Source organism: Nycticebus coucang, chromosome 5 (genome assembly GCF_027406575.1).
Source record: "Nycticebus coucang isolate mNycCou1 chromosome 5, mNycCou1.pri, whole genome shotgun sequence".
NCBI lineage: Eukaryota > Metazoa > Chordata > Mammalia > Primates > Lorisidae > Nycticebus > Nycticebus coucang.
The window spans coordinates 365701-393050 of NC_069784.1; the positions used below are offsets into that span (position 1 = coordinate 365701).

Below are 27350 nucleotides of genomic sequence, written 5' to 3' on the forward strand. Positions count from 1 at the left end.
CTACATCCTGGGTGTTTTGTAGGTGAAATGAGGACGGAAGGAAAGCCCACATTTCAGCAGCTAGCATATGGGACCCCATAAGTTTAATAGCTTTGCTGAATGATTGTGGTTCTGGCCTTCCGGTACTATATTGTTGTTTCCTGACTGAAGTGAGACAAGATTGAGGCCACAGTCTAATCCATCTAGAGACGGACTGCTAACATCCCCGTTCTTCACAGCTAGAGAATATACTCAGGCCAGCAAGCAGCTCGTGCTACCCAGCAGGGAGTAGCCCGTGGAGGAGTGAAAGTCGTGCAAATACGTCATTTGTGCTAGAAAAATAATCCAGGACACGTAATGTCACTGAACAATGTTAAGAATAATAGCTTCACTTAACTGAAACATCACATTTTCTACACATTACATTTTTTAGTCATGGGGCATTTTTTAAGAGGCAGAAAGAAAATTACAAAAAATTTACGACTGTGTATCTAAGTGGGGTTTCTTCAAACTACAAGCAGTTTATGCAGAACAGATGCCTGCACAATGCGGCCTGCACACCACGGACTTGGTGGCTGTATTTCACCTTCCTCCCTCCTCCAGTTCTTGCAGACAACCTGAAATCCAACCCTGGAATTAAGTGGCAATATTTCAGTTCGGAAGAAGGGATTTTCACTGTTTTCCCCGCACACAAGTTCCGGTGTAAGGGAAGCTACGAGCACCGCAGCAGGTATGTCGAGGTGCTACAGTTCTGATTGTTGCCTGAGAGTTGTCCACCTGAGGTACAGACTTGGCTCTACCCACAGCTCCACTTCTGAGCTGTGGACTCACATTTGTACTTGTTCTGAAACAATTTCACCATTTAAGATATGTCGACTTGGTAATCTAGGGAAGGGCAAATAATGAAGCCTGGAGCTTTTCCATCTTAACAAACAAGCCAAATATAACAAAATACTTACCAATAAAATGAAATTGTCTGAAGCACCTAGAATGTTTTGAACTTCAGTCATCTTTGTTGAACCAGAAATTGTGGTTCCTTCTCTAAGGTACAGCCTAGAACGTGACCTTGTAAGGCATCTCAGAATGCAGGTAATGATCCTCAACTTTTCTTTCTATGACAATGTGCTTGGCTGTGCTTTTGAAATTTACATGAACATTTCAACTACTAGAAGTTTCAAAGTTGCCCCGAAAGCACTGGATTAAAGATCACTACTAACTCTCTGTTCTCACTGAGATAACATGAGAGTGTATTACATAACCAGAAGGGCAGTAATGGTGAGATAATTTGAATGACTAGACTCATTAATTTTCAGAGCCCCCAAGGCAGAGACGCTTTTCTTGGACAGTTCCCTGTTTGCAGTGTCAGATGCTTGAAGCCAGAACGTCTGGGGCCAGCACCAGGCACCCACTTCACAGGCCACTTCCTAGAGTCAAAGTGAATTAATCCCTTCACTTCCTTCATCTCTACTTTAGATGATGTCAAGGGTTTTCCTCCAAGGCAAATCCTTGCTTTTCCTAAGAAGGAGGTTCCTTCCATTCCCTGCCCAAATGTTTTGGGGAGGACATGGATGTTTTGGAGGCTGGGCCCGAAGTCGTGACCTTGGCTGGCTCCTCTCAGAGAGCAGAGGCAGCATTAGCCGTCTAATTCCCACTCTTTTCTAAGAAGATAGGTGAGGTGGCTGCTGGTGAGGGGCAGCTTAGAAGGGAAGGCAGAACCTGCCTGCGATAATTCAGCCATGGATCCTCTCTCCCCTTGGCTGGGTGGTCTGCGTCTGTACTCACAGCCCAAGGATGGAGCCGGGGCTGCCCAATGTGCTGTGGGGACCAACTCCTAGCCCAGACCTATATCATCACATTTTTGGAGTCCACTGAAGCGGTTTTTAATAATTCAGTGTGACAGTGCCAGTATGTATTCTGCTTTTCATTTACATGAGTTGAGTTGGAACAAAGGAAGCCTTTCATTTAAAGAAAATCTTCTTGCCTCGCCTGGAGGATCTAAAAGGTTAAATATCTGACCTAGTTGTTGGTGTTGAGAAAATGGTAGATTTTCCCCTTTTCTGTTCCCTGTTCCATTTCTGGAGCCCCTTTTCCTGGATTATTTTTATCCCCTTTCCCCACTGGCTCCCTGGTGTGGACTAGTGAGAATATGGTGCTACTTGAGTGTCATCACAGGACATTGAGCTTGAGAATAATTAGTGTAAATTTGGCCAGATTTTGAGTTCTTTTGGTCCTTTGCTTGCATTTCTTAATTTGTGCCCAGGCCATTGTGATTCAGCTGGCATCTAACATTTCACGGGACAATGTAGTGTTTAAGGGGTGTCCATAAAGGAGAGAATTCTCTTGAGGCTGATTCGCTTTCTTAAACTACCCCTAAGTTGTTCCAGCTTTAAAACTGAATAGAGACCTCATTAAACCTCTTCTCACAACCTCCCTGCACTGCACATTAGCAGAGGCTGCTTTGATAGAAAGCATTTCTCCTACGCCTCCCTCATCCTTCTTTTTCTTAATGTTGGCAAACAAACAAAACCCTAGCAAGAAGAGTGGCTATCACAGGCTTGGGCAAATTTTGATGGCACAATTTTAAATGCTCTGATAAGGTGCATTTTGGTAGCTGACCTGTGGGAATTGTTTCAGTACACAAAGGGAAGGGGCCTCTTAGCAGGAGCCTTTGTGTGGGAAGAGAGACTGAGCCTGCTCTTCACAGCTGTTGAGTGTGCTCATGGTTACAGCTGCCTCACTTCTAGCAAAGCCCCACTCTGTCAGTCTGCAAAGGAAAGTCCAGACCTGGCCAGTGGATCTTCCCTCTTCCTGCTCAGGAGCCACCGGTCCCATTTCCTGCTGCAAAGTGGGTAACAGGTGGCATGCGGAGGGAGAGCTGACTTTCACCAGCACTGAAAAGGCAACCTCCCAAAAGCTGTGTTCTGAAAAACTCTCGGTTGCTTTAATCCCTCTAGGGCACAAACTGCAGGTACTTTGCTGTCCTGAGGGTTGCTTCCCATGCACTGATGTGGTTTCTTTGTCCAGCTGACCACTCTACCCTTGTTCCTCTCTGGAAAAACACACAGAGATCTCTATGCCCACACCTCTATTGTGTGCACAGCTGTTGAGGCCTTTTGCCTAAACCAGGACTAACCCCAGAGAGCTTCTCCTCCCTCCAGGCCCATCTACGTCTCCACCGTCCGGCCACAGTCCAAGCACATAGTAGTGATCCTGGACCATGGGGCTTCCGTCACTGACACCCAGCTCCAGATCGCCAAGGATGCCGCTCAGGTCATCCTCAGTGCCATCGACGAACATGACAAGGTGACCATTATCCCGTGACCCGTATGGCATGGGGTCCTCCTTGAATGCCTTTTTTAAGTGACTTTATTGTTTTATGATACACAGAGGCTCCTTGGTTCGGGGTGGGGATCCATCCCATCCTAAACTGAAAATATTTTAAGTCAAAATGCATTTAATATACCTAACCCACCAAACATCATAGCTTAGTCTGGATGCCTGACACATGCCCCAGAAACTTACGTTAGCTCATATATAGTTGGGCAAAATTACCTGACTCAGAAGCCCGTATTTTGGTAATAAAGTGTTGAACGTCCCGTGTAATTCATTTCATACAGTCCACTGTGAAGTTTGGGTTTTTCCTCATGGGTCTTGGGGCTCACTAGGGGCTGCAGCTCACTGCCTCTGCCCACTGTCTCCTGAGTGTCACCCTGTGTATCACTAGCCTGAGAAAAGATCGAAACTCAGAATCTGAAGCACAGTTCCTATTGACTGCATGTTGGTTTTTGCACCATCATAAAGCCAAAAAGTTGTGAGTTGAAACTTTCTAAGTCTGTGTATTTTTTTTTTTAATCTGTTTTTAAAATGGCTTTGGGAAAAGAGCCTGGTTTAGTTTTTGTGCTAATATTTGAGGAGGCGGCTGCCAACACCAAGTCTCTTTTATAACCACCACTACCACTGGGCTGACTGTCATCTTTTACGGCTCCTTCTTACCAGCTGTGACTTGCACAATGGAAGTTGTGCTCAGGAGAAGGGTGGGTAATTTGGATGCTGCTGGACTGTTGAACTTTATCTCAAGTATGGTGGGAAGTTAGGGAGAAGGGGAGGCTGCTGGTGCCTCAGTAATCTGCAGGACACCTAAGGGAGTAAGATTCACAGCCAATGATGGTCTATTGCCTGAGGATGTATTCCACAATCTGCAGGACACCTCAGGGAGCGAGAGTCACAGCCAGTGATGGTCTGTTGCCTGGTGATGTATTCCACTTCATCATTTTTGACTTTGCCTGCTCCAGAGGTTTACCTCACTAAGCTACTCGCCTAAAACATGCGCCCCATGTCCCTAGCCTCACCCCACCTCTTGTTTGAAAACCAAGATAGTTCTTGCTAAAATAATTCTCTGCCTGAAATAACTTTCTTGTTTTTTAAATGTTCTGTGTGAACACAATACTGCTATTCTATCTGGGAACCAAAAACAAATTCTAGGGTTTTCCCCCTTATCAATCCTTACTAATCCCTTTCAAATTTGATAGATTGATGCCTCCAGGCATTGATTTGTAAACTCTCAGACAAGTTCTGAAGTCCTTCTCCCTCAGCTGGGCTCTGCCATTATGGAAAAAAATAAAACAAAATGAAAACCTTTAAGTGGTAAGGTTAAGTTTCCTCTTTTTGTCTCCTCCAGATTTCTGTGTTAACCGTGGCAGACACTGTGCGGACTTGCTCTCTGGACCAGTGCTATAAAACCTTCCTGTCTCCAGCCACCAGTGAGACAAAAAGAAAAATGTCCACCTTTGTGAGCAGCGTCAAGGCTTCCGACATCCCCACCCAGCACGCCGTGGGGTTTCAGAAGGCGTTTCAGCTGATCCGAAGCACAAACAATAACACCAAGTTCCCAGCCAGTAAGTGCAGTCTCTCAAAGGACTTACACAGACAGTAAAAGTAGCAGGAGCAGCATACTGTGAATTGATCTCGTAACTATGTTTAGACTCTTTAGAGGGATTGTTTTTTAATTGATTTGGAATAAAAGTTATCACATGCTGTCTTCATAAGCATCTAATACCAGGATCTTACTAGATTTTCTTATCATTTTCAGTCAAAGGCAGTCAGTCTGCAGGATGGCTTGGCCCTCAGGGCTGGGTAAGGGGAGAATGATCAGCTGGGGACATGGCAACAGGTGCTGTGGGCTCCCTGGAGGCTATTCCTTCTGTCCAGGGATGTCTGCCTGGGGTTTCAAGAGAAACCAGAAGTCTGTATTTCTATGTGAAATCCCATGATTTTCAAATGTTGACATTTGTTTCAGCTTTAAAGCTGTGCATAGAGACCTCACTAAACCTCTTCTCACAGATATTCCTGCACTGCATGGCAGGAGAGCTGGTCTGATGGGAGGATTTCTCTTCTGGGTTTTTTTTGTGTTTCGTTTTGTTTTTAATGTTGGCAAACGAAAACACAGCAAGAACAGTCACTATGAATGCATAGGACAAATTTTGAATGCACAGTGTCCTAAATGCTCCGAGGAACCTTTTTTGAGGCCCAGTAAGATGTTTCCAAGGTTCAGCTCACCGGGCTCCAGTTCAGCTTTCACTAGTAGTTTAGAGGAAAAATTACCCAAATTAGTTTGTATAAATAAGCACTTCAGGAATTAGCATTGTCTAGTGTGTTGGTAAGAGGCTCCAGGGTGGGTACTCTCAGGCAATGTGTCCTAGGAGTCAAGTATGTGAATTTTGGATTCCAAACAATATTCTACTCTGAAATCTTTCTAACTTGTGAATTGGCCTAAATTATTTGATCTTTCCTGACCTGGTTTCCTCATCTATAAACTTAGGATAATAATAAGATCCCGATTCTGTCCTAAGTGTTTAAGAAATATTAGCTGTGGTTTTATGATATTCAGTTTTCTATAAGACTTCTCCCTCCAGCTAAACTAGAGCGATACCCTGTATGTCCAGAGATGGAGAGGGACTGTTACTCTTCCCAGAAGTTTGCACTGTGCATCACTCTACCTCACAGACAGTTATTTAGCTTTTGCTGTTTGTCAGATGTGGTTTCAGCTGCCATGGGCAAGGTTATTCAAATGAGTAAGAGCTACCCTGTAGGATTATTGCAAGGGTTAGTCTGTATGAAAGTAAATGTCTGCCCCATATAGTAGCCATATGAACAGAAGCTGAGTGTCATATGTCATTGTTAGTTTGTACTAATTTTCTTTGAACCAATCAGAAAATATAAAACTTTTATCCAGTGCTAACTCCTCCTTATTCCCATAGTAGGTTATAACTGGTAGAGTTAACACTGTTGGGGTTGTTTATTCTGAGTGTGTTTGTGGGGTAATTAGTTGGAGGATCATTTTATAGCAAAAAAAAAATATATATATATATATATATGTATATACACATAAATGCACACACATATGTGTATATATATAATTTTTTTGTTATATATATATGGTTAGGAGTGGGAATTTAATAGTGTAGACAGAGTCCAAATTGGAGTTCTTCCTCCTCTTTAGATATTGACCCCAAGGTATGCTGGTGGCTTAGAGAAAGCCTCAACAAATGGAGTCTATTGCATTTTTTTCTATGTTTATGCTACATGTGGATCTTTGCTCTGCACCAAGTCCCAGTAATTGCTTGTGTCTGACATTACGAATCAGAAGTATTATAGTTGTTCTAACTAGGTGACTGGGGAAGGAATATCAAGATGCACAAAGAAAAAAAAATCAACCAAATTCGATGGATCTGATAGGTAAAAATGGAAAAATAAGTTGTTTTTTATTGAGCATTAGGCAGACGTGGGGCTGGGAAGAGACATTTGGGGACACTTGAGAATGTTTGTCTTAGTGTTAGGACAGAAAGAATTTGTGCTTTCTCCTGCCCAATGAGCCCAAGGGCTGTAGGCCTTCTGCTTTTCCACATGGGCCCATGTCCTAACACAGCTGTCAGTGGCAGTGAGTTTTATCCAGAGTTATTAGAGGAAATAAGAAAACTCAGAGTTCCCTCTTAGGTCAGCCTGGGTGTGTCCAGGATTTTGTCACACAAGGTGCATTTGGTATGAGGTGATTGCCCCTTTTATGCTGTAGATCAGCCTCACTGTATATCCATGCCCCACACCCAACCGAGAGTCAACCAGTTTTTGTATTTTTTCATCTGAAACTTAAGGTCTTTCAGGTCTTAAAATAATTTATGGGACTATATTTAGAATGCTGGAAAAACACTAACATTTAGTTTTAAGATAGGCATATTTCTAAAACTTATGGACTTACTTTTGTATCAAATTCACTTTCTAATCTGCGATAACTAAATAGTGAAATTTAAATTTGCAGTTAATGTTCACAAGGGACTTGTTCAAGCATCAACATAATGTGCAATCTTAATCCCAGGAAATCGGGTATTGTGTATGTACACTCAGGATCTGGAAGGACATGTCAAACTGTAAACTGCTTGTGATTGTGGATGACTTTGTTCTTTGCTTCTTGTGTTTTTCAGTTTCCTATACTGCATATATTAACTTTAAAAAAATAAAAGTTATTGTAAAAACTTGAAAAAAGACATTACAGTATTACATGTTAGCACTAAACAAGGAATGTTGAATACTTTGAGTGAAATTTTATTAAGCTCAGTTATCTACAACATTGATACAACCTAAATTAACAATTCTGTTCTGCATAAAAGCATACTTCAAAATCTAAAATAGAAATTTACAAACCAAAGGAAATTCAAGCATTGTGTCTTCATCATTAGGATAATTTTTAAAAGGATAACTGTATTTGTTATCTATTGCCACATAACAAATTATTCCACACCCGGTGGTTTAACACAATGCTTATTTATTATCTCATAGTTTCTATAGGTCAGGAACCTGGGCACTGCTGGCCAGAGGTGCTGTCATACCAGCTGGGGGAGGGTCTGCCTCCAGACTCACTCACTTTGTTGCTGGCAAGACTTTCAGTTCTGTTCATTTCTTGCCTCTCGGTGGGACGTTTCCAGCTGTCTTTTCTCAGAGTCAGGGATACCCATGGCAAAAGCCACAGCCTTTTTGTAACCTAATCTCAGTCTTGATGTCCCATTACCTTTGCTGCTTTCTACTGTGATAAGTGAGTTACAAAGTCCAGCCCACAAGCAAAATCCAGAACCCACAAGCAGGGGCTCTGTGAGCAGGTAGATGGGCAGCAGGGCTGGCATCCTGGAGCCCAAGGCCACTGTAAGCAGGTTGTGTTGGAGGACAGTGCATCACCAGCTGGGAGGTTGTCCCCATGGCCACTGTGAGCAGGTTATGTTGGAGGACAGTGCATCACATGTTTATTTCTCAAGAAAAAATATGAACTGTGTAGGAGGTCCTAAAATGTATGTTGAATCAAAGAATCTCAGATTAGAAAGAAAATGTAAGAGTCTAGCTCTCTAACCTTGCTGACCTCCAGCCTCGGCTGTGCATGTCACCAGGGGCAAGAGATTTTTTCCACCAAGATAAAATTACTTTTCCATGACTCTGCCCATCACAACTTTTGGAGAGCAGGAAGGCACCTGTGCCTCAGTGGGTAGGGCTCTGGCCCCATATACCAAGGGTGGCGGGTTCGAACCCGGCCCCAGCCAAACTGCAACAAAAAAATAGCTGGGCATTGCAGTGGGTGCCTGTGTCCCAGCTACTCTGGAGGCTGAGGCAAGAGAATTGCTTAAGCCCAGGAGTTGGAGGTTGCTGTGAGTTGTGTGACACCACGGCATGCTACAGAGGGCAATAAAGTGAGACTTTGTCTCTACAAAAAATAGAAAAAAATAAAAAAACATTTGGAGAGCAGTGTTCATGTTAAGTCACAGGTGCCAGTTCAGACCAACACAAGGGGTTTGCTTTGTTCTCTCTATGTGTTAAGTTTCACCCGTTTTTGCTGTCACTCTTTTGCTCACACTGTTTACTTAAGTTGCTTCAATCAGTCTTGTCATTTACCCCATCATACAGGCAAGGAGATTTAGGCACAGACGGGGAGGAATCTGACTCAGCCACCCAGACTGCACCTGTGAGCAGCAGAGCTGGGTTTGACACAGGCGACTGGCTCCTCTATTTTCACTGTCCTGCTGCGCTGGATGAGCTTTAACGATGGAATTGTACCTCCATTTACTGCACACATGTTTAATGCATTTCTGTTTAATCTAGGGACAAACAACCTCACAAAGCCAAAGAGCCCCCAAAAGAACCAACATTTTAAGCCCCCCCCCCACAAACTGTGTGTTCACCTGGGGTGGCCCCATGTGACTAGGGAAGGGTCATTTATGCTCTGAACCCTCCACGTCAGAAGGCAGGAGAGTTTTTCACTTGACTAGCTGAGATCACCTCAGCCGTGGATGCCTATAAGGGAATTGCCTTGCTTTATCTTTGTAAATTTACTGGAAACATCTCTTCACCTGATACCAGATAAATAAGGCCTTGTCCAGAAAGCGCAGGAGGGAAGGGAGGCAGAGGCAGGAGATGAAAGCCACGGCACATCCTGGAGGTCGGGGTGTCCAGGGAAAGGGAAGGGAGCTGAGCTGCTGCCTTCAGACAGAACCCAAAGGGAGCTCTCCATCTGTGTTTTCTGTTTAGATACAGACATGGTCATCATCTACCTGTCAGCTGGCATCACATCAAAGGACTCTTCGGAAGAAGATAAAAAGGCAACTCTCCGTGTCATCAATGAAGAAAACAGCTTTCTGAACAACTCCGTAATGATTCTCACCTACGCCCTCATGAACGGTAGGTAGTGTTTCAGGACTTTTCTTTTAGATCAAAGATTCCCTCTAAGTATATGCTGCTTTAAAAAGGGAAAAGCAGGACCCAATGGTGGCGTTGGATGAAGCCACGTGCAGGCACAAACCCTTCCTCCGCCAGCTTGGTGCTCAGGGCTTGTGAAGAGGCACCTCGGCTCTCTCCAGCCAGCTCCTCCTTCCTAAACCTCTGCTCGTGTGGTCTTGCAGAGGATTTTATACACCTCCTTTTATCAGTTCTCCTTCCTTTCCTAGGATTATTTAAGGCTTTAACTATGGGTTGAAGCTGCAGGAACCAAATCACTGACCTAGATTCTTCCATGTAGCCGAATCTGCAAACCTCACGCTTCCCTAAAGAGTCACAGCGTGAAGGCCTCCACCTTCTCCACCTTGGCCTCCTGAGCCGAAAAGTGCAGATAAGAATTACCTGGCTTTCAGGGTTGTCCTAAGGATAAACTGAATGTGCAGTGAACACCCGAGACAGTACCTGGCACTTGCTAGGGACTTGTTAAATTTGACTGTGTTGTGCTAAATGCAGTATGTGAAAGGGCTCAGCAAACTGGCAAGTTAGAGCTGATGATCTGTTTTTGCCCTTCTACTCTCCACCCTGCCATCCATTCTAAACACAGCACAACCTTGCAGCCTTTGTGCTACCCTCTGTATCTGCCGATATGTGTGTCTCTCTGCCAATGTCTTCTGTCTCTCTGCTGATACGTCTTGTGTCCCTGCCGATACGAGTTTCTCTCTGCCAATGCGTGTCTCTGCCGTGTCTCTCTGATCTTGGCTTTTCTTTCACAGCTGCTTCTCAGCCCCCTGCCCTCAGCACCCAAGATGCCGTCTTCCCTTGTGTTTACGATTCTGCGGCCTTTCCCACCTGCAGCCATTTATTTTCCTCCACTTCCAAATCTCCACAGAGAGCCATGTGATCTTAGGGATGGTACCTCCCATGTTTTAATGTGCTAGAGGTTACTTTGGGAATGGTTTTTGAATGCAGATTCCCAAGCACTGCCTCTGATTTAGACCTCCTTAAGGCAGCTTCCCACAAATTGTTTTGGCTGGGGTGATTCTCTTCCAGATGCTTTAGATCACCCCTGAAAGTACACAAGCTCTGATGTCCCACAGTCTTAGTTGCTGATATTAGGTGTATAGCTAGTGGCAGGGCCCTTGATCTCTTTACACATCAGTGTTATCTGAGAAATGAGAATAATAAAATCTACTTCTGTGATAAGATACCAACAGTTCAAAGCTCTTAACGAGGTCCCTTGTAAATAGTCCTCGAAGCCAACTGGACTGAACAAGAATCTCCTGGCTTCCAGCTCCGGCACAGCTCTGAGCGGGCACCACAGCCGCCGGGACAAGGGCTCTGTGTGGCGCCCTCCCATGCTGTGCCAATTAGTGTGTGTGTCCTGCTTTTCTATAGTGAGCTGCTCACATGCTGTCCCTGCTTCCATCTCCCTCCAGTTTCCATAAGAATGTCAGCTTCTTGAGCACAGACATGTCTTAGTTTTCTTTGCGTTCTGAGCGTTTCACACAGGATGGAGCACAGGTGAATTGTATAAGGACAGCTGCTTTTGTCCCCAGACCACACCCTTCAGTGCCATCTCTGGTCACCTGTTGTTCTTTTCTCCTTGGGTCAGCTTCTTTCACTCGTTAGAGGAAGAAAGGGAGTGGAAGAGAAAGGAAGGAAGGAGAATGAAAGTGAAAAAATGAAGAGTCCCCAGGTGCACAGCAGGGGCACTGACCCTTCAGAGCTGTAGCAGCCGAAACCCGTCTTCTAGACACCCATAACCCACTGAGGAGGTGGACAGACTGGGTGGGGGGGAGGGACCTAGATACCCCAACAGAGGGGCTTTTCCACCTGATTCGTCAGGTAGGGAGGAGGCGTCCTTGCTGTCACTGTTTCTCCTCTGCCCTGTGCCCATCCACCAGACCCCTTGTAGGTTTGCTGGACCCCTGATAGCTTCACACTGGACACCTCCAGGCACTTTGTCTAACCATCCTTACCAATTTCTTCCTTAAGCCAGACACACATCCTTGTGGCTAGTTTTCTCTTTCTCTCTAAGAACTGCATTTCTGAGTGTCATTCATCAGGGTAGATGTGTACCTTTACTCTGTCAGTCAGGGTTCAAATACAGAAGCAGAGCCTCTGTAGGAATTTTAGAGGAAAGAATGCATTATCAGAACAAGAATGCAGAACAAGAAAGTGAGAACAACTGAACAGTAAAGGTCCCAAAAGTGGAGTTGAGAACTCAGAGAAAGTTTAGTAACCAGCTCAGGACACTGGGAATATTGACACTCACCCTGGGTACCTGGGATGGAAGGTGTGGCTCTTGTAGCCCCTGGCCCTGAGTGGTCTCAGTGGAGCATCTCACAAGCCCGAGGCTGCCGGTGGGCAGGTGGGGTGACTGCAGGTCAGACAGACCAGAACATCTGGTCCCTCTGGGTTACTACCTCCTACTTTGCCTCCCAAATCTCCCACTACAGCCCTTCCCTTTTGGCACCTTTAACCTGGAAGCACAAAGGAAAGGGGGTTCTGGGAAATGTAGTTTCTCATGTGACCATCTTGTCAGTAGATTAGCCCAGCACAGCTGGTGGGCCACTCTCCTGACCCGCTGCCATCTGCCTACCAGCGTTTTACATGGAGGGACATAGAGTGATACAGATGCCCTCCACCACCTTCCTTCTACCACACTGCTCTTCTTTGCCAGCAGATAATTCTGATTTAATTTGGCCCAGGTGTTGGGTTTTTCTTTCCTTTCTTTTAGCAGTATGTGAGTGGAGTAAAATTTAAGTTTATTTAAATACATTATTTTAAGGAAAAAATTATATCCATTAGATTCTCCCAAAACTATTATGTTCCCTTTGTGGGAATGGTAAAGACACATGGAAGGTGGGCTGTGAAATCTTCAGATTCCTTTTAGTGACTGAACAGTCCATGATTTCTGTTGAAATCTGTAAAAACATGAAGTAAGACCTTTTAAAACACAATGATAGACTCTGATGAGAACCTGAAAGTGTCTGAATTTGCTTATAGCATACCCATATGTGATCGGTTTCTAATTATCTTGATTGAGTTCCAACAATAGCAGAAAGAAAACAGAAGCGTTTATTAAGTTTATTTCTGTGTTATAGATGACAGATGGCACAGACCAGTCTGTCCCAGGATGCCTAAATCTCATGCAAAATTTTCAAAACCCTCTAAAGCCTCTTGGCTCTTTAAGGAAAGACTATGCCTCAGGCTTTGCCGCCTCAGCAGGGGCTGGGGTTTGTGTGCTGAGTCCACCCAGTCTCTGCAGGGACAGTTTGGCATTGTGGCCTCACTGTGCACATATTAGACTCCGGGTGGGACAGGTTCTGGGTGGGAACCATCCTGCATTGTGTGGTCTTCTCTTGGTCTTCCACTTAGATGGTGTGACTGGTTTGAAAGAACTGGCTTTTCTGAGGGATCTGGCAGAACAGAACTCAGGGAAGTACGGAGTGCCAGACCGGACAGCCTTGCCTGTGACAAAGGGCAGCATGATGGTGCTAAATCAGCTGAGCAACCTGGAAACCACGGTCGGCAGGTTCTACACAAATCTCCCCAACCGGATGATTGACGAAGCTGTCTTCAGCCTCCCTTTCTCTGATGAGATGGGAGATGGTGAGTTTAGAGAAAACTTCCTATTAAAGGGAGAGGAAAGGAACTGGCACCCCTTCTTCAGGGCCTGGCCTGCTACTCGGTAGTAGTGGGTCCCAGAGCAGATACCCATCCTTGGCAGACATGTGGACGTGTCTTCCTGGGAGGTTCTGGGACGCTCTGGGAGGCTCTGTTAGTGAATTGGGCCTGACTGGTAGGTTTGTATCACGGTTGGTAAATAAAATTCAGAAGTGCTCAGGACTCAGCTCAAAGACAGGGCAGTGGGCACAGTCACACCAGTGCTAGCGTGGCATCCGTCCCTGTCAGGGCCCTCTCCCACCTGGGTCATGGTCATTCCTGGGTAAGTTATTTCATCCTGTCCCTCCCCATTTGGTCATTTGTTCACAGGGTAATAAAATCTTTCAGATTATTAGGATTATGAGATAATGCTATATAAGATTTATCAGCGGCTGGCATTCTACTCAGTTACAATTACTATTCTCACGGTATTTCTATGATTAATTACTTGGCCTTTGTTGATAATCATTATTATTATCACCCTTACGCCTAAGTCACCCATAATATGATGTAGGGTAAAATGCTTAACCTTCACACAATTCGATTTCCTGACCTGTAAAATAGAAAATATAATATTTCCCACAAGGTAATTGTGATATTAAATGCCATAACGTATGTTAAGGCATCCAGAACAGTGCCTGGCCGACAGCATGTTCTTGGCACAGGACAATCTTTTCTTTTTTTTTTTTTTTTTACACTGGACTGATTTCTTTATTTTTTATTTTGCAGTTTTTTTTTTTTTTTTTTTTTTTTAGGCCAATCTTTTCTTTTCCTGCCCCGTATTCTCTCACTCATCCATTACCAGTTTCCTTCCTTCTCACCTTCCTTGACAGATTGAAGTGGTAGCTAATTACTAGCCAGACAGACACCACCACCATTTGACATCTTATTTTTATGTTCCATTAACTAGTTCTCACAAATATAGACATTCAAAGGAAACACATGTGTAAAAAGTAACAAGCCTATAAGGAATGTGTTTTCTAGAAACTAGGTAAGGGAGGAATACTCCAACTGCTATTAGGCCTTACTTTTATGTCCTTCCTGTTTCTGGCAGGGCCCACAGACATGTATACAGTACAACCTCCTGCCTTTCTTTTAGAGTGAAAACGCCACATCATGGATGCAAGGTGCCTTTATGTACCCAGCGTTATTGGGTGCCTGGGAGAGATTGTAAGGTGCACATCCTACCCTCACTAAGCTTTCAAATCTAATGAGAGGAAGATCAATAAATCCTGTGTGAAAGGAACAAAGACAGATATAGAGCCCATTCCTGTACAAACTCAGAGAATTATGTAGCCAGATTCTGTTACAAATAGTGGCAGGGCCCTTTCTAAAACTGACCTCCACAGCCCAGAAAGCTGCCCCAAATGCTTTAGACCAAATCACAGGCAACATTTGCTCACCTGTTGGCTGATGTCATCCAGATTCCGGTCCTCGGCACTATGTTTTTAATCCTGCTGAGAATGTGTCTTTTTTATCTCTGTGTTTTCAGTGCCTAGAAATCCTGGGCGACCTGAGGGAAACTTGTTTATAGGGCTCTAATCCAAAATCCACACAGATTAAAACATCAGTTATTGAACTTTTTTTTTAAAGCAAGTCTGTATATAGATTGTTTGAGGATTTTGTCAGCATAGTGAGAGTTGAGCATACTTTATTTGCCATAATGGAATCAAGAATCTTCTCTCCAAATTGATAATTGAAGAATAAGATTGTGTTTCTTTTTTAATATTTTGTCTCAATATATCCAGAGGATAATATAAATTTGAAGTAAGCATGTATTTCACCCACAGAGTATTTCTATTGTACTTCACTGATATGTGAAAATGGCTTTAATCTGAGACTCCAGCTCAGGGGCTTGGTGTGCAGATGTGACCTCTGTGCTAATCGCCCCAGCCTACTCCTAACACTTAGGACCCACTCATCTAGGGAGACTGGAGGGAAAACCCTCCCCAAAATGCATTTCTAAACCTTCTCAAATACTTTTTATTTTTAAATGCCTTTAAACAGTGGGTGGATAGAATTTTCCTAAATGTGAGGTGCTACGTGATGCTTCTGAAACTACGACAGACGTGTTTACGTGACTCTCTCAGTGCTGTGTCCAGTTCTTTCTACCACGTGACATATTTAGTTAGCCTCTGTGGCCATGGCAACTCGACAGCACCTCAAGTGGACGTCACACGTGATTTTCTGTGTAGAAGCCTTGAAGAGGGTCCAAATTCTTTTCCTGGTTATTCCTAGACAGTGGCCTTCCAATAGGCTGCTAAGGCATGAACGTGCCACCAAGCCCAGGAAAGAAAACACAAGGTCAAGATGGAGAGAAGCGATTCATAGAATTATAAAATTCTTATGGATCACAGAGATCATTTTGTCTCCACTCCCCATCTGACGCTGAGGAGACTGGTTCAGAGAGGTGGCAGAGCAAGAGAGAAGCCAGGGGACCCAGGTGTCCTGGCTCTGGGCCACGTACTGGCTGCCATTCCCACTCTCTCTGTGTGTTTCCTCCTCTGGGCTTTGCCATTTCCCTGGTTAGCCCATTACTTTTTATGGCCTCTCAGCTAATCATGGTCTTTGTGTTTTGAAAGAACACACACAAGAGACTGTATGGCCCATAAAACCTAAAATATTTATTGTCTTTACATAAAAAGTGGGGAAACTCTTAGCCCAAGTGACTAGAAATATATTCTTTTGGAATTTGATTTCTCCCTCAGCTATTCAAAGTTCTATATGGTCAGATAACTGTAGCTTTCTAAGTTTTTGCCCTCGTCTTCCTAATTTTTGAAAGGATGCAGATTTCTTTGGCTCTTTATATATACTTTTCTCCCATTCAAACTTGCTTATTTGGCTGTGGGCAGAGGGAGTGCTTGCTAACAGGATCACACAGGCAGCATTTCTTCCAGCAGAAGTAAGACAGCTGATGAGCCCTCATAACTAACTGGGGCCCAAGTCCTGTTTTGGCCCGGTGCCTCCTGCTAGTCTTTGATTTTTTTTTTTTTTTTTTTTTTTTTTAACCCATAGGTTTGATAATGACTGTGAGTAAACCCTGTTATTTTGGAAACCTGCTTCTGGGAATTGTAGGCGTGGACGTGAATCTGGCTTACATCCTGGAAGACGTGACGTATTACCAGGACTCTTTGGCTTCCTATACTTTTCTCATAGATGACAAAGGTAATCAAAAGTTGATCATAAAAAGAATAGAGTTTTTGGAAACCTTCCTGAAGGTTTCATACGTTTCAAGAAAAACAGCGTGGCCAGGACCGCTGCTTGGGAGCGGCCAATTGCTGAGATAGCAGAGCCCGTCTCCAGAGTGTGTGTCTGTTTCCATCTGTGCTGTGTAGGATGGATAACTCTGTGACATCGGGATTCAATGACATATAGATTGTCATTATTTGTATCATCTTGTTGCATATATCATCCTCTTTACTGGCATTCAGGTTTGTTTGATGGATTAGAACATCTTATAAAATGTAAACAACCAAGGAGAGGCGGAGCAAGATGGCAGCCGAGTAACAGCTTCCTTGCATCTGGGCACCGTGAGTCTGGGGAGATAGGACTCCATGCATCTCTGGCTGGTGGGATCTGCCTATCATCACCCCTGAGAGGATGCAGGGAGTCAGCGAGAGACTTCTGGACCCCAAGAGGAGGACTAAAACAGTGGAAAACCGGCAAGTGGTCGCATGTGTTCAATCCGTCTAAACCCGCCCGCAACTTCCACAGGCACGAGAACTTAAAGAGCAAGAGGAAGTGAAAGGAAAATTAGGCCAAGGAAACAGATTAAAGAAATCACTCATGAGGAAGAATCAGCAGAAAACTCCAGGCAACATGAAGAACCAGTCCAGAACAACCCCGCCAAGGGACCATGAGGTAGCTACTGCAGAGGATTCCACCTATAAAGAAATGTTAGGAATGACAGAAAGGGAATTTAGAATACACATGTTGAAAACAATGAAAGAAATGATGGAAACAATGAAGGAAACTGCTAATAAAGTGGAAAATAACCAAAAGGAAATTCAAAAACAGAATCAAATAAGGGATGAATGATATGAAGAATATAAAAAGGATATAACAGAACTGAAGGAACTGAAACAGTCAATTAGGGAACTTAAAGATGCAATGGAAAGTATCAGCAACAGGTTAGACCATGCAGAAGAAAGAATTTCAGAGGTAGAAGACAAAGTTTTTGAGATAACTCAGATAGTAAAAGAGGCAGAAAAGAAGAGAGAGAAAGCAGAACGTTCACTGTCAGAATTATGGGACTTTATGAAGTGTTCCAACATACGAGTTATAGGAATTCCAGAAAGGGAAGAAGAATGCCCGAGAGGAATGGAAGCCATACTAGAGAATATTATAAAAGAAAATTTCCCAAATATCACCAAAGATTCTGACACACTGCTTTCAGAGGGCTATCGGACCCCAGGTCACCTCAACTCTAACCGAGCTTCTCCAAGACACATTGTGATGAACCCGTCCAAAGTCAAGACAAAAGAAAAGATTCTGCAAGCTGCCAGGAGTAAGCGCCAGTTGACCTACAGGGGCAAATCCATCAGAGTGACCGCAGACTTCTCTAATGAAACTTTCCAAGCAAGAAGACAATGGTCATCTACCTTTAATCTACTTAAACAGAACAATTTCCAGCCCAGAATTCTGTACCCTGCTAAGCTAAGCTTCAAAATTGGCGGAGAAATCAAATCATTTATGGATATACAAACATTGAGGAAATTTGCCACAACAAGACCAGCTCTACAGGAAATACTTCAACCTGTTCTGCACACTGACCACCACAATGGATCAGCAGCAAAGTAAGAACTCAGAAATCAAAGGACAGAACCTAACCTCCACACTGATGCAAAAGATAAAACTAAGCAATGGACTCTCACCAAATAAGACGAATAGAATACTACCACACTTATCGATTATCTCAATAAATGTTAATGGCTTGAATTCCCCACTGAAGAGACATAGATTGGTTGACTGGATTAAAAAACGCAACCCATCCATTTGCTGTCTGCAAGAAACACACCTGGCTTCAAAAGACAAATTAAAGTTCCGAGTCAAGGGTTGGAAGACAATTTTTCAGGCAAATGGAATTCAGAAGAAAAGAGGAGTTGCAATCTTATTTTCAGATACATGTGGATTTAAAGCAACTAAAGTCAAAAAAGACAAAGATGGTCACTTTATATTGGTCAAGGGAAAAATACAACAAGAAGACATTTCAATTCTAAATATCTATGCACCCAATTTGAATGCTCCCAGATTCTTGAAACAGACCTTACTCAGTCTGAGCAATATGATATCTGATAATGCCATCATAACAGGGGACTTTAACACTCCTCTTACAGAGCTGGACAGATCCTCTAAACAGAAATTAAACAAGGATATAAGAGATTTAAATGAGACCCTAGAACAACTGTGCTTGATAGACGCATATAGAACACTCCATCCCAAAGATAAAGAATATACATTCTTCTCATCACCCCATGGAACATTCTCCAAAATTGATCATATCCCAGAACACAAAACAAATATCAACAGAATCAAAAGAATTGAAATTTTACCATGTATCTTTTCAGACCATAAGGCACTAAAGGTGGAACTCAACTCTAACAAAAATGCTCGACCCCACCCAAAGGCATGGAAATTAAACAATCTTCTGTTGAATAACAGATGGGTGCAGGAAGAAATAAAACAGGAAATCATTAACTTCCTTGAGCATAACAACAATGAAGACACAAGCTACTAAAACCTGTGGGACACTGCAAAAGCAGTTTTGAGAGGAAAATTCATTGCTTTAGATGCCTACATTCGAAAAACAGAAAGAGAGCACATCAACAATCTCACAAGAGATCTTATGGAATTGGAAAAAGAAGAACAATCTAAGCCTAAACTCACTAGAAGAAAAGAAATATCCAAAATCAAATCAGAGATCAATGAAATTGAAAACAAAAGAATCATTCAGAAAATTAATGAAACAAGGAGTTGGTTTTTTGAAAAAATAAATAAAATAGATAAACCATTGGCCAGACTAATGAGGAATAGAAAAGTAAAATCTCTAGTAACCTCAATCAGAAATGATAAAGGAGAAATAACAACTGATCCCACAGAGATACAAGAGATCATCTCTGAATACTACCAGAAACTCTATGCCCAGAAATTTGACAATGTGAAAGAAATGGATCAATATTTGGAATCACACCCTCTCCCTAGACTCAGCCAGGAAGAAATAGAGCTCCTGAACAGACCAATTTCAAGCACTGAGATCAAAGAAACAATAAAAAATCTTCCAACCAAAAAATGCCCTGGTCCAGATGGCTTCACTCCAGAATTCTATCAAACCTTCAAGGAAGAGCTTATTCCTGTACTACAGAAATTATTCCAAAAAATTGAGGAAGAAGGAATCTTCCCCAACACATTCTATGAAGCAAACATCACCCTGATACCAAAACCAGGAAAAGACCCAACCAAAAAGGAGAATTTCAGACCACTCTCACTCATGAATATAGATGCAAAAATTCTCAACAAAATCCTAGCCAATAGATTACAGCTTATCATCAAAAAAGTCATTCATCATGATCAAGTAGGCTTCATCCCAGGGATGCAAGGCTGGTTTAACATACGCAAGTCTATAAACATTATCCACCATATTAACAGAGGCAAAAATAAAGATCACATGATCCTCTCAATAGATGCAGAAAAAGCATTTGATAAAATCCAGCATCCTTTTCTAATTAGAACACTGAAGAGTATAGGCATAGGTGGCACATTTCTAAAACTGATTGAAGCTATCTATGACAAACCCACAGCCAATATTTTACTGAATGGAGTAAAACTGAAAGCTTTTCCTCTTAGAACTGGAACCAGACAAGGTTGTCCTCTGTCACCTTTACTATTCAACGTAGTGCTGGAAGTTCTAGCCAATACAATTAGGCAAGACAAGGAAATAAAGGGAATCCAAATGGGAGCAGAGGAGGTCAAACTCTCCCTCTTTGCTGACGACATGATCTTATACTTAGAGAACCCCAAAGACTCAACCACAAGACTCCTAGAAGTCATCAAAAAATACAGTAATGTTTCAGGATATAAAATCAATGTCCACAAGTCAGTAGCCTTTGTGTACACCAATAACAGTCAAGATGAGAAGCTAATTAAGGACACAACTCCCTTCACCATAGTTTCAAAGAAAATGAAATACCTGGGAATATACCTAACGAAGGAGGTGAAGGACCTCTATAAAGAAAACTATGAAATCCTCAGAAAGGAAATAGCAGAGGATATTAACAAATGGAAGAACATACCATGCTCATGGCTGGGAAGAATCAACATTGTTAAAATGTCTATACTTCCCAAAGCAATCTACCTATTCAATGCCATTCCTATCAAAATACCAACATCATACTTTCAAGATTTGGAAAAAATGATTCTGCGTTGTGTATGGAACCGGAAAAAACCCCATATAGCTAAGGCAGTTCTTTGTAACAAAAATAAAGCTGGGGGCATCAGCATACCAGATTTTAGTCTGTACTACAAAGCCATAGTGCTCAAGACAGCATGGTACTGGCACAAAAACAGAGACATAGACACTTGGAATCGAATTGAAAACCAAGAAATGAAACTAACATTTTACAACCACCTAATCTTTGATAAACCAAACAAGAACATACCTTGGGGGAAAGACTCCCTATTCAATAAATGGTGTTGGGAGAACTGGATGTCTACATGTAAAAGACTGAAACTGGACCCACACCTTTCCCCACTCACAAAAATTGATTCAAGATGGATAAAGGACTTAAATTTAAGGCATGAAACAATAAAAATCCTCCAAGAAAGCATAGGATAAACACTGGAAGATATTGGCCTGGGGAAAGACTTCCTGAAGAAGACTGCCATGGCAATTGCAACAACAACAAAAATAAACAAATGGAACTTCATTAAACTGAAAAGCTTCTGTACAGCTAAGGAGACAATAACCAAAGCAAAGAGACAACCTACACAATGGGAAAGGATATTTGCATATTTTCAATCAGACAAAAGCTTGATAACTAGGATCTATAGAGAACTCAAATTAATCCACATGAAAAAAGCCAACAATCCCATAGATCAATGGGCAAGAGACATGAATAGAACTTTCTCTAAAGACGACAGACGAATGGCTAACAAACACATGAAAAAATGTTCATCTCTATATATTAGAGAAATGCAAATCAAAACAACCCTGAGATATCATCTAACCCCAGTGAGAATGGCCCACATCACAAAATCTCAAAACTGCAGATGCTGGCGTGGATGTGGAGAGAAGGGAACACTTTTACACTGCTGGTGGGACTGCAAACTAGTACAACCTTTCTGGAAGGAAGTATGGAGAAACCTCAAAGCACTCAAGCTAGACCTCCCATTTGATCCTGCAATCCCATTACTGGTTATCTACCCAGAAGGAAAAAAATCCTTTTGTCATAAGGACACTTGTACTAGACTATTTATTGCAGCTCAATTTACAATCGCCAAAATGTGGAAACAGCCTAAATGCCCACCAACCTGGGAATGGATTAACAAGCTGTGGTATATGTATACCATGGAATACTATTCAGCCATTAAAAAAAATGGAGACTTTACATCCTTCGTATTAACCTGGATGGATGTGGAAGACATTATTCTTAGTAAAGCATCACAAGAATGGAGAAGCATGAATCCTATGTACTCAATTTTGATATGAGGACAGTTAATGACAATTATGGTTATGGGGGGGGAAGCAGAAAGAAGGAAGGAGGGAGGGGGGTGGGGCCTTGTTGTGTGTCACACTTTATGGGGGCAAGACATGATTGCAAGAGGGGCTTTACCTAACAATTGCAATCAGTGTAACCTGGCTTATTTTACCCTCAATGAATCCCCAACAATAAAAAAAAAAAAAATGTGAACAACCACCAATACCTCCAAACTATTCTTTATCAGAGAGATGTTCAATAGTTTAAGACCTCTTTCAATCCTTCAGAGTTTGATGCAAGTACACATAAGACAATCCAGTTTTTATTGAGCCAGTGAGTTACATCCTATAATGAGTACTGGGCAGCTAGCCCAGAGAGCCTACATTTCAGGCCAGTGATGGGCATTGTTACTGAGTCCATACTTCCTATGACAGGTCTCTTTATAGCATGCACTTTTCTTTTAATTTCAGGATATACACTTATGCATCCATCTCTTACCAGACCATATTTATTAGCAGAACCTCCCCTTCATACTGACATCATACATTATGAAAATATTCCAAAATTTGAGTTGGTTCGGCAGAACATCCTCAGGTAAGGAGAAGGGGAGGGTCATTGTAGTTTTTTCTCTGAGAATGGGACCCACTGAGGTCAAATATGAGTATATCCTACAGGGTTCAAAGTCAAATGTCTAAATTATTTTATTTATTCATTTATTTATTTACGATAGTCTCAAGCCTTCACCCTGGGTAGAGTGCCGTGATGTCATAGCTCACAACCTCCAACTCAGGCTCAAGCAATCCTCTTGCCTCAGTTTTTTTAATTATTTTTTTTTGCAGTTTTTGGCCATGGCTGGGTTTGAACCTGCCACCTCCAGTATATGGGGCCAGCACCCTACTCCTTGAGCCACAGTTTTTATATTTTTAGTAGAGACAGGGTCTCACTTTTGCTTAGGCTGATCTCACTTTTGCTTAGACAGGATCTCACTTTTGCTTAGGCTGGATCTCACTTTTGCTTAGGCTAATCTCGAACTCATGAGCTCAAGCACTCCACCCGCCTCAGCCTCCCAAAGTGCTAGAATTACGGGGCATCAGCCACTACACCTAGCCCTTTATTTCCTTCTCTTGCTTGATTATATTGCCTAAATTATTTTAATCTTATCAAAAGTATACTCCGTAATTTTTCCCTAAGAATAATAGCCAAGATTTTCCTTGCTTTGTATAAGCAAAGGAACTATTAGAACTCTTGGAACTATTATTTGAAGGCGATGTCTTATAAATCAAACTCTATGTTCACATTGACTTTAATGGTAAAATTAGGTATACCTTGGCTTTTTTTTTAAAATACTCCAATGATACCAAATTGGAAAATGTTGGCAAAATAATGCTTTACATTAAGCCCCAACTCTGCTGCATTTCCCAGAACATAGTTTGGCAGATTGGTGTCCATGCTGACAGCACAATCTCACACGTTTTCTCTTGATATAAAAACAGATTGGATTTCTTCCAACTACGATACATTATTTTGGCAGATGGCAACCTATAGAGAAATGTGTCTTTGTGCTTATTGGTTGAAAATTAATGACTGAGTGATGTGAGACAAGTCAGTCTCTGGAAAGAGTTAGAACTGTGGAGCAGGGACAGTGAGGAGGAATGTTTTCAATGCAGATCTGAAGCAGTGCTTTTATGAAATTGAAATCTTACATTATTGCTTTCAAAACTGGTGAGCTTCATCACTATTCAAAATCAGGAGGTGGTTATTGACTCACAGCTTCTTCCTTCCCTTTAATTAAGTGCTTAATTTTGTCTTTTGCCTGAAGCATTTAATTCTGTTTGCCCACACAGACTGCCCCTGGGCAGCCAGATTATCACAGTCCCTGTGAACTCATCCCTGTCCTGGCACATAAACAAGCTGAGGGAGGCTGGGAAGGAGGCCTACAACGTCAGCTACGCCTGGAAGATGGTGAGTGGAGAGCGTTGATTCCATGTGAAAAGCTACAGGGAACAGGGCTCTTCTCCCTGTGGGGACGCTGGGGCCCTGGGTCTGACATCGTGAGGCCAGTTTGTAAGGTGATTGGAGAAAGAGCAAGGACATTCCACAGTCCCTATAAATACACATTTAGATTATATCTAGTTAGTTTTTATCGGATCAACTCAGACCCTGGAGATTGAGAGTTTTAAAGTAGGTATAAAAGTATAAATGCCCTCTGACATTCTCCAAGGAAAAGATTTTTTTTTTTTCTGGAGACACAGTCCTTCTCTGTCACCCAGGCTGGAGTGCCCTGGTATGATCACAGCTCACTGCAGCCTCTACCTCTCCTGGGCTGAAGTGATCCTCCTACTTCAGCCTCCCAAGTAGTGGTAACTATAGGTACCCACTACCATACCCAGCTAATTTCTAAATATTTTGTAGTGATAGGATTTCTCTATATTTTCCAGCCTGATCCGGAACTCTTAAATCCTCCCACCTTGACATCCCACAATGCTAGCATTAAGGGCGTGAGCCACCACACTCTGCCAAGGTTTAGATTCCAACTTGAGTTATTCATACTGAACACAAGCAGACTGATCATTTGGCCATAATTGTGGCCCCCGTATCAGCTTTCTCATTCAGACTCAGGCCTCCAGGAATCATTAAGAAGCTGAATCTAACACATCACTGTGTTTCTCTCCTCTGTTCTTCATTCCCAACCTCACATACCTGGTAGGGTCCTAACCATCGTAACTGAACCGGAAGATAGTAGACTTTCAATTTATCATCAGATTTTAATCACTAAACATAAATGCAGCCATACTTGACAGTTTATTGAAGGACATATCTGGAATTTAACCTGCTAACTTCAAATGAATCTGCTTACTTATCTTTTTGTGAACTACACTTTGAACATGTACTGTACACTAAGGGCAAAGAGCAATGCTCTCTGCCCCCAGAGAGCGTCCATCCTCGTGGGTGTCCGCGTGGGATGGGCAGAACAGGAGTAGCCAGTGTGCCTCTAGCATGGGTCTCCTCCAGCCTCGTTTGGTTATTGTATATCGTGATGGCAGTGGCAGTTACCAGAATGAAAATGAAATTTATGTTTACAAGCCCAATTCTCTCGTATTTTATTGTTTGGTGATACAAATTTGGGGAAGGTCAAACTCCATGTGAAATTCTTATAGCTGCCTCATTTTCAGATTTTTTTTTTTTTGGAGAATGATGGCACCATCTGCCCTTATTTTTATATTTATATAATTTTATTTTTTTATTCAAATGTGGAATTTATTTGTTTGGGATTCATGAGGGTACAAAGAATTAAGTTACATTGATTGTATTTGTTACATAAAGTCCCTCTTATAATTGTGTCCCACCCCCAAGAGATGTGTCACACACCGTGGCCCCGGATCCCCCTCTTCTTCCCCTCCCCACTCTCATTCCCTTACCCCACCTTGTATTAGCTCATCTACTGTCCTCATATTAGAATTGAGTACACTGGATTCTTCTCCTTTCTTGTGATGCATTACTAAGAAGAATGTGTTCCACTTCCATCCAGGTTAATACAAAAGATGTAAAGTCTCCATCTTTTTTAATGGCTCAATAGTATTCCATGGTATACATATACCACAGCTTGTTAATCCATTCCTGAGTTGGTGGGCATTTAGGTTGTTTCCACATTTTGGCAATTGTAAATTGAGCTGCGATAAATGAGGGTACAAAGTAGTCTGGTGCAAATGTCCTTATGATGAAAGGATTTTTTTTTCTTCTGGGTAGATGCCCAGTAATGGGATTGCAGGATCCAATGGGAGGTCCGATTTGAGTTCTTTGAGGATCCTCCATACTTCTTTCCAAAGAGGCTGTATTTGTTTGCAGTCTCACCAACAATGTAAAAGTGTTCCCTTCTCCCAACATCCATGCCAGCATCTGCAGCTTGAGACTTTGTGATGTGCGCCATTCTCACTGGGGTTAGTTGATATCTCTGCGTAGTTTTGATTTACATTTTTCTGGTGATTAGGAACAATGAGCATTATATGTTTGTTAGCCATTCATCTGTCTTCTTTAGAGTAGGTTCTATTCATGTCTCTTACCCTGTGATATATGGGATTGTTGATTCCTTTTTGTTGATTAATTTGAGTTATTTGTAGATCCTAATTATCAAGGATTTGTCTGATTCATAATATACAAATATCTTTTCCCATTCTGAAAGTTGTCTGTTTGCTTTGGTTGTTGTCTCCTTAGCTGTACAGAAGCTTTTTAGTTTAATTAAGTCCCATTTGTTTATCTTTGTTGTTGTTATAATTGCCACAGAAGCCTTCTTCATAAAATCTTTCCCCAGGCCAATATCTTCAAGTGATTTCCCCACACTTTCTTGAAGGATTTTTATTGTTTCATGCCTTAGGTTTAAATCTTTTATCCATCTTGAATCAGTTTTTGTAAGTGGTGGAGGTGCGGGTCTAGTTTTAGTCTTTTACGTGTGGTTATCCAGTTCTCCCAGCACCATTTACTGAATAGAGATTCTTTTCCCCAGGGTATGTTCTTGTTTGGTTTATTAAAGATCGGGTGACTGTAAGAGGTTAGTTTCATCTTGTGATTTTCTATTTAGTTCCAAATGTCAGTGCTTCTATTTTTGTGCCAATACCATGCTGTCTTGATCACTATGGCCTTGTAATATAGCTGAAAGTCTGGTAGGGTGATACCCCCAGCTTGGTTTTTATTACTAAGAATTTCTTGGCTATACTGGTTTTTTTCTGGTTCCATATAAAATGAATAATTATTTTTTCCAAATATGGAAAGTATGATGATAGTATTTTAATGGGGATTGCATTGAATCTGTAGATTGCTTTGGATAGTTTAGACATTTTCACAATGTTGATTCTTCCCAGCCATGGTTTGTTCTTCCATTTGTTAATATTTTCTGCTATTTCTTTTCTTAGGGTTTCATAATTTCTTTGTAGGAGTCCTTCACCTCTTAAGTTAGGTATATTCCTAGGTATTTCATTTTCTTTGAAGCTACTGTGAAAGGAATTATGTCCTTGATCAGCTTCTCATCTTGGCTGTTATTGGCGTATATAAAGGCTACTGATTTTTGGATATCGATTTTATATCCTGAAATGTTGCTGTATTTTTTGATCACTTCCAGGAGTCTTGTGATTGAGTCTTTGGGCTTCTCTTAGACCATATCATCAGCAACAAGCGAGAATTTGACCTCCTCTGCACCCACTTGGATGCCCTTTATTTCCTTCTCTTGCTTGATTATATTGCCTAGAACTTCCAGCACTATGTTGAATA

At 42.1% G+C, this 27350-nt stretch overlaps 1 protein-coding gene across 4 annotated transcripts in view; it reads left to right on the forward strand.

The window, feature by feature from the left end:
- Positions 1-27350, forward strand: part of CACHD1 (cache domain containing 1) — a 217843-nt gene that overhangs the window by 155130 nt on the left and 35363 nt on the right. For all 4 annotated transcript variants that reach the window (XM_053591667.1, XM_053591668.1, XM_053591669.1 and 1 more), the window contains 8 exons: positions 583-709; positions 3138-3282; positions 4658-4874; positions 9541-9690; positions 13108-13341; positions 16411-16560; positions 22559-22682; positions 23933-24050. In XM_053591667.1, the coding sequence (XP_053447642.1) occupies positions 583-709; positions 3138-3282; positions 4658-4874; positions 9541-9690; positions 13108-13341; positions 16411-16560; positions 22559-22682; positions 23933-24050 (1265 nt within the window). The remainder of the gene's footprint in view (positions 1-582; positions 710-3137; positions 3283-4657; positions 4875-9540; positions 9691-13107; positions 13342-16410; positions 16561-22558; positions 22683-23932; positions 24051-27350) is intronic.